Here is a 12,298-nt window from a genome sequence, read left to right on the forward strand (position 1 = left end):
AGTTCATGCAAATGTAATAAGTTATATATATTTATTTTGATTAAAGTTTGAAAAAAATGTTGGAGAAAAAAGAGGAAATTAGAGGAGAAAGATGAATGGTTCAAGGTTGAATAACATACTTACGATCATATTTTTTTTCTCAAGTGCATATGTACATGCATTATTTTTTTCACAAGTGCACACTTGCATGTATCATGGCATGTATACATATATATGAAAGTATATGTATTTATATACCTATATATTATAGATATACATATATATTGAATCTAGAAGGTAAATTTGCGTGTTCGGAAAGATTAAAGGTATACCAGTACCCAACACTTCACCTTCTCCCTCTCTTTTTCCTTATATTCTGTAGCTTCGACTCCTGGAGTCCCTCTAAACGAGCTCGTTTCCGGATACGATCCTTCGTTGTAGGGTGAAACGTGCCATGTCGTGGCTCGTTTTGCAAAGTTCAAGTCTTGAAGTAACATTTAGCTTAGCATAAATGTCGTCGTTCGTGTGTAGGCGTTCGATTAATCGTCTTTTGTATTTTCTCACGGCGGTCCTTTATGTTTCCACTATTACTTAACTTTTAACTTGTATAATAAAGTAGTATAAGGTAAAAATTTATGTATACACATATTTTCTTTTTATTTTGTAAGTCTCATTTTCATTTTTCTACTCACAACTTTGTAGAATATTTTTATTGTTATATTTCTATTATTTCGTTTTTCTTCTAATCGTATCTGTTTATCGTATAGTATTATTGTTTCTTATTGTTCTCTTTTTTTTTGATTTTTCTTTTTTTTCTATTTTATTTTTAATATTCTTTTTTTTATTTACTTTTACATTGAGCTTACATAACAATTTTGCTACCGTTTTCACGTAATCCTACTTCGTAAACTTACCGTATACTTATCATCGAGCTATAATGATAACATATCGAGTATATTCTTTTTTAAAAATGTCTACGTCACTTTTTCTTATTCATTCTGTAATAATGTAGACTAGAAATGGTAATTCGAGTATTGGATACAAAATTGCAAATAAGAAAGAAATAAGAAGTATTAACAGTTCCGACTCGAACGAAAAACCAATATTATTCGTTGAACTTCTCGATAATTCGTTTAAATATTATTGATAACGATATTGAATAATTCCATAATTTCTTATCGGAGAAGAAAGAAAAATCATTGATATGAAATAAATTTCTTGAAGAAACTGTATTAATTGAAAAAATTACTTGATAGAAAAGGTTAGAAGTAATAGAATTCAATAGTATGCAATGAAAAAATATTATAAGTAATATAATTGTATAATCTTATTTATGATACATATATTAACAATAATATTAACAATATAGTAACAATAATATATATTATATATGTAGATATGCAAGTGATATATATATCTTTTTCTTGCATAAAGCCTATAGAAGGGGAATAAAATAAGACAACATCATGACGTCTTACCAAACGGCTCGAATTGGCATTCTTCCAAAGTGATATATTATCAATGGTATTCCTTCTTAGAGTCTTCCGAATTACCCCTTTTTAGATAACACTACTACGCCACGCTATCTCGCTTTTGGCAATTAGGAAATCCGATTTTCGTGACTTTGATCCTATCGTTTGTTCTCCTCGACTCACGATATCACCTTTTTCTTTCGCTTTAATTCCACTTAAGGAATGAGCTACGAAAATTCGTTTCAAATCTACATATTTTTAATGTCTGCTATCTTTTTTCTTTATCGTCCCGCCATTTTCTTTTTCTTATATAAGTGCGAAGAAATATACTGGAATATGATACTAAGTTGAATAAATTATAATAAATTATAATTACAAGGTTAAAAGAAAAAATATAGATTAAACGTTATCGAAGATTAAAAAAAAAAAAACGAGAAAGAAGAAAAAGAATCATCTTTTTCCTACATTCATGGAAATTATTATCATTATTATTAATCTTTTTAATTTAATTTTCTTTTTTATCTACGGATAAAAACAAAAAGTTATATAATGAAAAACTATTAAACAATAATTTTCGAATATAAATTAATAATTTATTTATAATTTTGTAATATTTAATTCATAAGAAATTATTCTTATATAATATATAATTCATAAGTTTTACTTTTTCAATGTTATATCTTATTAAAAATATATAGTGTATATGTTTGTATATAATGATTTATATATCAAGAAATACATATTAGTAATGTTTATGTAGATCTGCTCTTTTGACGTCTTGACCGACATCTTAACGCATGTAACAGGTTAATCGATAACATTATATATATGTTTCATCATCGGTATATTTCTTCGATACTATGATAAATCATTCTACAAATCTAGGAGTAAAAACGAATAAAAGTTTTTAAAATTATATTTAATCATTCATAAAAATCACATAATTGATTTACATATATTTTTTATGTATATATAAATATTATTTTTCAAATGAATAAAAATATTTTTCACAAATTTTTAGTATAATTTTGAACACTCTTTATTGATAAAGTTATAAATAATTATAAAAAAATAAATTTCGTCAATACTTTTATCAAACATTTCGTATTCCATCGTATCGAAAAAAAATCAGTATGTTTTTCTTTTCTCTTAATTTTTAATTTTATTGTTTTCATAAAATTTGCCGAAAGAACCTGTTACGTAAGCGTTACATGTTACATCAATCTTATAAAAATTTTTCCAAGTCGTTCAAGCGAGAAGATGTTAGCTTAGACGTAGTTCGAAGTTCGTATATCAAAGTCTGATCGTTGGTAAAAGTGTTAGCATTTTTCTAGCAAACGGTAAGAAAGAAGAGATAGATAGATAGATAGATAGATAGATAGATAGATACAGATAGATAAAGAGAGAAAGAGAGAGATGCGAAGAGAGTGGTAGAGAGGTAGAGAGAAGAGTTTGCACGAGAACCCATGTTAGTTCGTTCGATGGAGACTATCCAACTAGAAATACTGCTAGAGCTTTTCGAATCTTGATTTATGATCTTACGTTTCATCGTCGGATTGGTCTTTGCCATTTTATCAACGTGTTATGTAGTCCTCAGAGAAAAAAAAACTTTGTAGGAAAAAACGCTGATTCGAACAAAATTTTATAAATAACGAGCTATGAACTAGTAACACCTGTTTGCAATATAATTATTTTCTTAATTTCTCTATAACTAACTTTGATTTACTTTCTTTCTGATTTTTTAATATCTTAGCTATGTTCTATGCATTAGTTATTTTAATTGCAATTAAATACGATTTTACTATAACATTGAGTTATCATTTTGTTGTGTTCAGTATTAAAATGGAATCTTTTGAGGAGGAGAGAGGGAGAAGCAGATATAAAGAGAGAGAGAGGGAGAGAAAGAGATGAATAGTAAACTCGATTCGTAAGCGAAATATTTCTTTCTCTTATCGGACTTCCTGTCTCGTGTCGCTTACTGCATAACATTGCAATAATATATCATGCAAAATATGAGCCAATCTGAGAGCTATGAATCTTACTTATTAACGTTTTTTCCTTTTTCTCTTTTTTTTTATTCGTGTAAAAAAATTCGTATTTCCAACTATTAGAAATGTGTACACGTATATCATGATCTTTTATGATCGAATTTTTCTTTTCTTTTTTTCATTATCGTAATGTAAAACATATATATATATATATATATATATATATATATATATATATATATATTACTTAGTACTAATAATACGACAATGTAATAATATAATACTATAATAATATAATTGAGTAATAAATAACTATTATGATAAATATGATTTATGGTTAGCAAACATTAATCTTTGGATACGAAGTGATAATTAATTTTCTGCTGAATTAATGAAATAAGACGGCGATATATGAACGTTATGCAGGGTTAAATTGTATTTTGTATTTTATTATTATTATTATTATTATTATTATTATTATTATTATTGTTATTATTATTATAGTTATTATTATTTTTATTTCTTCCTATTATTAGTATCGTTCTATTTAATTTCTATATTATCTATAAAATTATTCAACGATTAATTCTCGAAATAACCTTAAATTTAAAAGAGTTCTCCGATTTGATTTGATAATGTATCAGACTCTTGTTTTTCAATTTCTATAAATAAAGTATAAAAATTTTTAAAGGATGTTCTTAAGCACAAAGGTATCATTCGAACGTAAAAATTGATGTACAGAAAAAATAGGAAATGTGTGTGGGTATTAAAAAAAAAATTTTTATCGCGATCAGATGAAAATCCGATATAGCCTTGGTGTTCGATCGTTTAAAGGTCGACATTCTCTTGGGAATTGGAAATTCGAGGAAAAGCGTTTGAAATATGAGTTATAATGTGTGAATATATATATATATATATATATATATATATATATATATATATATATACTCGAGTTATATTTTTAAAAGTGTTTAAGGTTTTCATATATGTTCTCGATCATGGTCTCTTGTGATATTTATTTCAAACATTGTTGACCTGTAAAATATTTGGACAAGTATATGTTATTTTCCAACAAAAAAGAATTGAATAAAAAAGTAAAAATTGTAAGTCGACTAATTTTCTTACAATATTTCATTTCGTTACAGCCTCAACATAAAGGAATGTACATTCTCGAATATGTGTGCAAGCAACTCAACATTTTGGAAACGGACTATTTCGGACTTCGTTACGTTGATCATTGTAGACAAAGAGTGAGTATTATTTATATATAAAATGATATAACATATGTTAATATTATGACAAAATTATATCGAACTATATGTAGTAGCTTCGACAGTATTTTTCAAAAGCTAGCGATTACATTTTTTGAATAATTTTTTTTTGATGGTTACATACTTATAAAAAGAATATATTTAATATCTTCGTCTCTTTTTATCTTCGCCTTTCTTAATGAAAAATAATATTTCAATAAGAAAAAGTCATAAAAGAGTTTTCGTTGTTTCGAAAGATTCTACAAATTAGATTAAAGCTACGAAATGATTTAAAAACCTCTGTTGATTTGTTAAATCTCTATGAAATAATATTTCTTGTGTTTAGAAAAAAGATTATAAAATGTAAAACTAATAATATATATGTATAATTTCAAGATTTAAAATTTTGAATATGAATTAAATAATCTTCTTATGGCGAGAAAATGAAATGAAATTAAAAAGTACAGATATGTATACGTAAGTATGTTACTTAAAAAAAAAGTTACATAAAAGTTATATAGCGTTAACGATGATTACTTTATTTTTAAATAATTGCACGTAAAATGGAGAAACTTGACGAATGTTCGAAAAATGAATTAACAGCCGAACTTTTCGTCTCGTGCTTCGTTCATCGATCAATTTGTATTTTATTTTTCTTATTTTTTATCTCTCATTCATCTTTTGATCTTTTTTTAAATAGCATCGCAAAACTTACACGAGATGGTTCAAAGAACTATCAGTAATAAATATACCTAAATGCATGTGTTTGCATATCCAAATGCAAGTAGATATGCATATAAGTTACTTGAAAGTTAAATTGATCGATACAATTTTTTGTAGTTTTTTCAATATTATAAGTCTAAACTACATATACATACATATATAGGTATATATATATATATATACCTATATAAAAAAGAATACAATAATAATATCAATAAGAATTAAATAATTGATTCAACCATTCACATAATTTTTATTGCCACATTTTCATATTAATACATTCGATATAATATCTGTTTTAAAATAAATGAGGCATTAAAATAAATATATTTTATTTTATTTTATTTCATTTTATCTTATTCTAAATAAAATATTTTATAAGTTGATCAATTTTTCTACACTTCTCTTTTTATATGAAATTTGACTTTTAATTTGGCTTTTATAGACAAAAGGATGCTTATATTAAACATTTTTGTAATTATTGTATCGAATATATAGAGTATGGATTTCAAAAATAAATGAAAATAATTTATGATTCATCAATGTAGAATAAAGAGAGAGAGAGAGAGAGAGAGAGAGAGAGAGAGAGAGAGAGAGAATTATACGTAACGCAATTTCATTTATTTCGTAAATCGATAAAAAAGTCAAACGAACTCAAACGATTCTCGATTGGGATGGTAACGAAACGTATGTTTTACGATTCATTCACGCTACGAAAAGTAATTCCAATTCAATTATTTCCCGTTAGCACGTATGGTTCGCTTTACAAAATCGCTTTCAGAGTTATACTGTAGTATTTTCCGTAATATAATTTGAATTAATCGAATCAATGAATAGAACAGCATTTAAAAATATTAGAATTGCATACGCAACGTTTGATTCGGTTCCAATTGTTAAAAAAGAAAAGAAAAAAAAAGAAAAATTTTCAAACTAAAAATTACATACTAAATATATGAAACAAATGATGTCTTTGACAGCAACAAGAATAATATAATAATAATAATAATAATAATAATAATAATAATAATAATAATAATAATAATAATAATAATAAAAATAAAGAAAAAAATAAATTGTGTAATTCGAAAAAATTTTGTTAAAAAATCACGTCTCTCGCATAAAATGAAAAAAATCATATATGTACATAATAAATGAGAGATAAGAACGATTTCTCCCACGATAATATAATAATAATAAAAAAGAAAAAAAAAATATTCAAAGAAGTTGTGCTAAAAAAAAAAAAGTAGAAAATAAAATAGAAACGCGTTAGCTCGAGTTTGATAAAAAATAGCTTTCGAAAAAATCAACAATTATTGCTATATATTTATTATCAACCGGAGATTGTTATACTGACGAATGGAAGAGAATTATTTTTAGTTTCTAGTACGCTAAAAATATAAAAAGATTCGAGAAAAAGAGAGAGAAGTAGAGGGAGAGGGAGAGATTTGCTATAGTAATTCAAACTCGTAACATTTCGAGTTAAAATAATCTTACAATTAGTTATCCGAGTTTCTACTTTGATACTTGATTTCTTTAGAAATTCTAACAGCAGAGTATTCTATCAGGTGACATTACAATTTAAGTATTTTATCCATTTAGAGATAAAAAGAGAGATAGATATAGGTATAGATAAGGCAAGCAAGAGAGAGAAAAATAGATAACTAGAAAAGGCATGTACGAAAGAGAGGAAGGAAGAGAGAGAGATAGATTAAACGGAATATGAAAGAGAGAGATAGTTAAATAGATTAAAAAGATAAGTAAAATAGAGAAAGAGAAATAGATATATAGATAGCGAAAGTAAAATAAAAAGAGAGAGCAAGAGAGAGATAGAAAGAACATATTTTTTTTTTTATTTTTTTCGTCGTTAAATTCGCGTCGCGGAAACTCTATCGTAATCGGTATTCTTAGGTCATCGATGTAATTCTGGTATTGTTTAAAAATAGAAACCAGGGGTAGGGAGCCTTGAGGAAATATCGGTCTATTCATCGCGTTATATCCGTGCACATTTAGTTACCTATACAGTATGAATCACGAGAAACAGGATACTAAAATATCTTCGTTGAATTTTGTGGATACTGAAAATGTGGATAACATTGGCATTGAGTTGCTCAGAAGAATGATGTTTTCTTTGTATGTATGTATTTATGAATCTACCTGTGTAACTGAATTCGATCGGTAATGTTACATCACTGGTCATTGTCCTGTTTTTCATGTCTTAGTTATTATTGCAAGTAAAAAAGGACAGTATAGAAAAATGACTAATAGTTTACATAGAGAAATGTAATATAAACAATTCTAAACATCTAGCAAAATTAATTTATTATTCATTTTGTCCTTAAATTTAAAACTCCTGTCGTTTTAATTAATATAAATAAATAAATAAATCTGCATTCTCCTTCTCTCTTTCTCTCTCTCTCTTTTTTCCTCTCTTTAAGTATCAGTTATTTACTTATTTTAATGTCATTAATTAACTAGTAATTAATATGCGAGAAGATGAATAAGAGAAACAACAAAAAATTAATCATTAAATAATGAAATAAAGACATTAAAATTCTAGGTAAATTTTGACGAAGAAAAAATTTTTCCTTTTCCCGTTAAATTCACTGCTCGCAGTTTCTTCCGTTTCGTTTTGTAATAAAAGGAAAAAAGAAAAAGGAAATGAAGATTGAAAAGTAGAGATCGGAAGATGAATGGCATGCTTTACACTTGTGGGCCAGGGTCCCTTGAAATTTTTATGTGCGGTCAGTATGCACCTAGTAACTTCATACGCTCGAAACGCTCGAGGGTTTTCAAAGAGCAAAGTCTTGCAAAGATGACGACGATGACGATGACGATGACGACAATGACGACGACAACGACGACGACAACGACAAGGTGAAGAAAACGAGAGAAGCCTGCATTCTTCTCCTCCTTTCTTATCTGTGTATCTTATTTCCATTTTCAGTAGAAAAAACGCTGCTTTGCGATTAGACTGAAGCTTAGAAGTAGTATATTAAAACGTAGTCTCGTATCTTGGTCTGTTATTTTTTGTAATGTTCTGAATTTTAATTTTTCATTATTTCGATTTCTTCGTAGAGTTCGAAATAGCATTGATTTAAAGCAGTTGAAAAATAAAAAGAAATAGAAGAGATCGAAGGATTGAGAATTTTTAAATAAACCAATGTATTTTTATCATTGTTTATCTTGAAACAATTTATGTGATAGAAAGAAAAATAGAGTTTGCAAATATAAAAGAAAAAAAGAAAAATAAATAGTTTTATATATAAAATTAAAAAATGTTATTTAGTTATTATTTTCAAAAAAAAAGGAATGCAGAATCTACCACTAATCTTTTAGGTACTTGTTGGATAATATTGATTGGATGTGTGAACTAATAAAACAAAACATGACCTTGGCTAGTCTACGTAATTATAGTGTCATCTTAGTAACTTCTAACAACAAGAGAAAATTATGTATCATACCAATGATACACTATGAAATGTAGGGTTAAGTGTCGGTGCAAGAATTGAATTAATTATCAATAATTTCTCCAGCTAGTACGACACCGCGTCTTTCACTCTTTGAACTCACCTTGAACTTAAATAATCGAGACGATTGAACACAATCGATTCATGACTTTTCATTTTTTATTTGTTCTTCTTTATTTATTTTCTTTTTCTTCGTCAATAATTAAATGTCCATCTTTGAGACGATGTGATCTTTGAATTTTTTTCATTTTTTATTTTTTGTCTTCTTTTTTTTTTATAACAACATATTCAACTCGTAAATTTCAGAATTGTTTGTTCTGTACTTCTTTCTTTTCGTGCTTGTAAATACAAACAATAAAAAATACAGAAGAAAATGAGTCTTCTTTTTTAATGGGAAAAAATAAAAGAAAAAGAAAAAGAAATAAGCAAATGAAACTCGTGAAAAAGTCAGTGGAATTGATAAAACATACACGTACATATATATATATATATATATATATATATATATATATATATATGCATCAATAGAAAGATGGAAAAAATATATAAATTTTGTAGAATTGAACTTTCATTTGGAATGTACAGTATGAAAAGGCAGAAAGAAATGGAAATGGAAAATAAAAGTAAATATTTACACCTTAATGAAACATTACGAAAAAAACTCTCGATTTAATTCGTAAAACATCGATGTAATTCACACACATACACACATACAATAGAATCAGTACAGTGTATTGTATTTTCTCAGAATTTTCTCGAAAAGGGAACGATGAATCCAATTCAGATATTCATACTAGCGCGCTACTTCGCTGATAATTAATTGCTACGTCCTACTAATTGCAAAGCTCCTTATCTCTTCTTCGAAAGAGGATGTCGGTTCGTTAGTAGACGTTACTTGAAATTCAATCGTCGAGAGAAAATAAAAAGAGAACATTTATTATTTAGGACAATGATCTTTCACTATGATTTCTCATTTTAATTCTATTATATCAATTTTTATCGATTTTCCAACAATTTTTATTAACGTTAATAATAAGAGTAATTTTAAATAGTTATTATTATTAATTTATTTAGTCATTATCACAATACAATTATATTATATTTAGATAATTTATTATTATTATCAATTTACAATTACTTGTATATATTTTAATCTAAGTTAATTTTTAATAATCATTAATATTATAGAAATCATTTATAATTTTCGATTAATATTAAAGAATAATTACTATTAAATTAAACAAAATAACAAAAAAAGTTTAAAATAAAGTAAAATTCACAAAGAAAATTACTGAGATTATTAATATCAATGAATAATGATTAAACAATGATACAAAATTCGATATTCAATTTATATAAAAACATATAAAATATGACAATGTGAGAAGAAGTTGGAAGAAGTTGGAAGAAGTAGTAAAAATTTTGAGAAGAACAAATAATAATCAAAAGAAACGAAGTTCAAAGTTGGAAAAGTTTGGACGATTTGACGATCGCTAAATCGTGCTTCGTTACTTTTCATGCGCGAGCCCTCTTCTTGCGAGTCGATTCATAATAATCTCTAAAGATTCCTTAAGAGTTAACACATACATACACGCAATACACAAATACACACACACACACACACACATGGTGTCTCATAGAATCAAGAAAGTTTTATCATTTGTGGTACTTTTATCCGAGAGGAGGAAAAACTCTTCGTGTCCTCTCTTTTTTATTCTCTCTATCTTTTTCTTTTTTCCTCTCCCTTTCTCCTTTTCTCTCCTTCTTTCTCTTTCTCTCCTTCGTCAGTCTGCTCAAGAGTACGCTTTAAGACCTGGAAAAAATCAATATTGTCCGCCTAGACATCCGCAGACGTTCGTCAGCTTCTCAAAGATTAATCTTACTGCACTCTTGTGTACTGGATCATATCCTCTCTCTCTCTCTCTCTCTCTCTCTCTGTCTGTCTATCTTTCTTTCTATCTTTCTATCTCTATCTTTATCTTTCCCTTGTTAAGTATATATTCAAAGTAATCTCGAGTATCATCATTATCCTACATTTTGTTGACAAATCAAATTTTATGTATTATATATTATATATTATATTATCAGTTCGTCTCGTTCTCAAGATTTCTCTTAGTTAAATCATGTATAATACTTGGTTCGTATTTATATTTTCAAAAAATTATAAAAGTTAAAAAAAACATCATCGACACAGGTATTTTTTCTTCTTTTTATCAAGTCTCTTAATTCGTTATTTATTTGTTATTTCAATATTAAAATTTTCATTGGTTTCATTGAAAATAAAAGTTTTCTCTTCTCTGCTTTTTTATAAATCATTGCATTTTGTCATATTAAAATCGTGGAAAATAAATTTTTATTTCGTTTCTCCATTTTTTATTTCAACATAAAAATTATATTTGTCGTGTATATCGGAAAAGTATTTTTGTTTTTAAATCATGTATTTTATTCATATTCGTATTACAAATTGTTGTAAATATTTTAGACATTCATTAATTTTTATTTCGTTCGTTTATGGTTTTACTCATTTTCGTTACTTCCAGTTACTTTAATAATTTTTCTAATGTTCATCGAATAAAAATATTTATTCATCTATTAACATTGTTCTATCGGATAATAATATTATATACGTATCCATTATGTTTCTATTCTCTTTTTCTATTATTAAAAGGACTTGTCATAGAAATGATAAAGATAATTCCTGTTAACACCTCATAACAAGCGAGAAAATGATTATACTCTCTATTTCCTTTTATTTCCAACTTTCGTATTGGTTTAATCGATGAAAAAGAGAATCGATGTTTTTCTTTCGAAAAATTATGACACATACGATTAATGCGATTGAATCTAACATAATCCTTTAATGTGTATACCTTCTTTTTTGAAATTATTATGAAAAAGAAAAATGTTTTATACTAGTTTTATTGAGTAAATTAATTAATTATAAATATATTATAATAATATTTTTTGTTTCTTTTTTAGAAATTATAACAATGATTTAATTGTACGAGTTTATTAATATATTATATTTCTGCAAAAATATACATATATTCAAGATTAAATTATAATTGCTATATAAAATATTTTTCAGTTATCAATTAAAACGATCTTACTGTCAGATCCTCTTGAATTTGGTAATCCGTATCTCGTTCATATTCGAAATAGATAAGAAACAAGAAACAAGAAAGTTCTGAATTTGACGTAGAATTTCAAAGGCGGAAACTATGAATATCTGAGGTTGCCATCTCATGGCCGAGGAAATTATAACGGAATTCACAAACCACAAAGCAAAACCTTTTGTTTCTGAATCTTCCACGTAACCGGTGTTTACAGTTCCCCGGTTTAATACAAATCCAACTGTTTTTACTGTTTCAATTCATGAAAATTTCTTTTTTTTCTTTCAAAATCAGCTGTTATTGTGA

General features: G+C 26.4%; 1 protein-coding gene across 5 annotated transcripts in view; it reads left to right on the forward strand.

The window, feature by feature from the left end:
- LOC127066131 (FERM domain-containing protein 5) overlaps window positions 1-12,298 on the forward strand; it is an 80,146-nt gene that overhangs the window by 20,714 nt on the left and 47,134 nt on the right. For all 5 annotated transcript variants that reach the window (XM_050999488.1, XM_050999489.1, XM_050999490.1 and 2 more), the window contains one exon: window positions 4,585-4,689. In XM_050999488.1, coding sequence (XP_050855445.1) covers window positions 4,585-4,689 — 105 coding nt within the window. The remainder of the gene's footprint in view (window positions 1-4,584; window positions 4,690-12,298) is intronic.

This window comes from Vespula vulgaris, chromosome 9 (assembly GCF_905475345.1).
Source record: "Vespula vulgaris chromosome 9, iyVesVulg1.1, whole genome shotgun sequence".
In the NCBI taxonomy this organism is placed as follows: domain Eukaryota; kingdom Metazoa; phylum Arthropoda; class Insecta; order Hymenoptera; family Vespidae; genus Vespula; species Vespula vulgaris.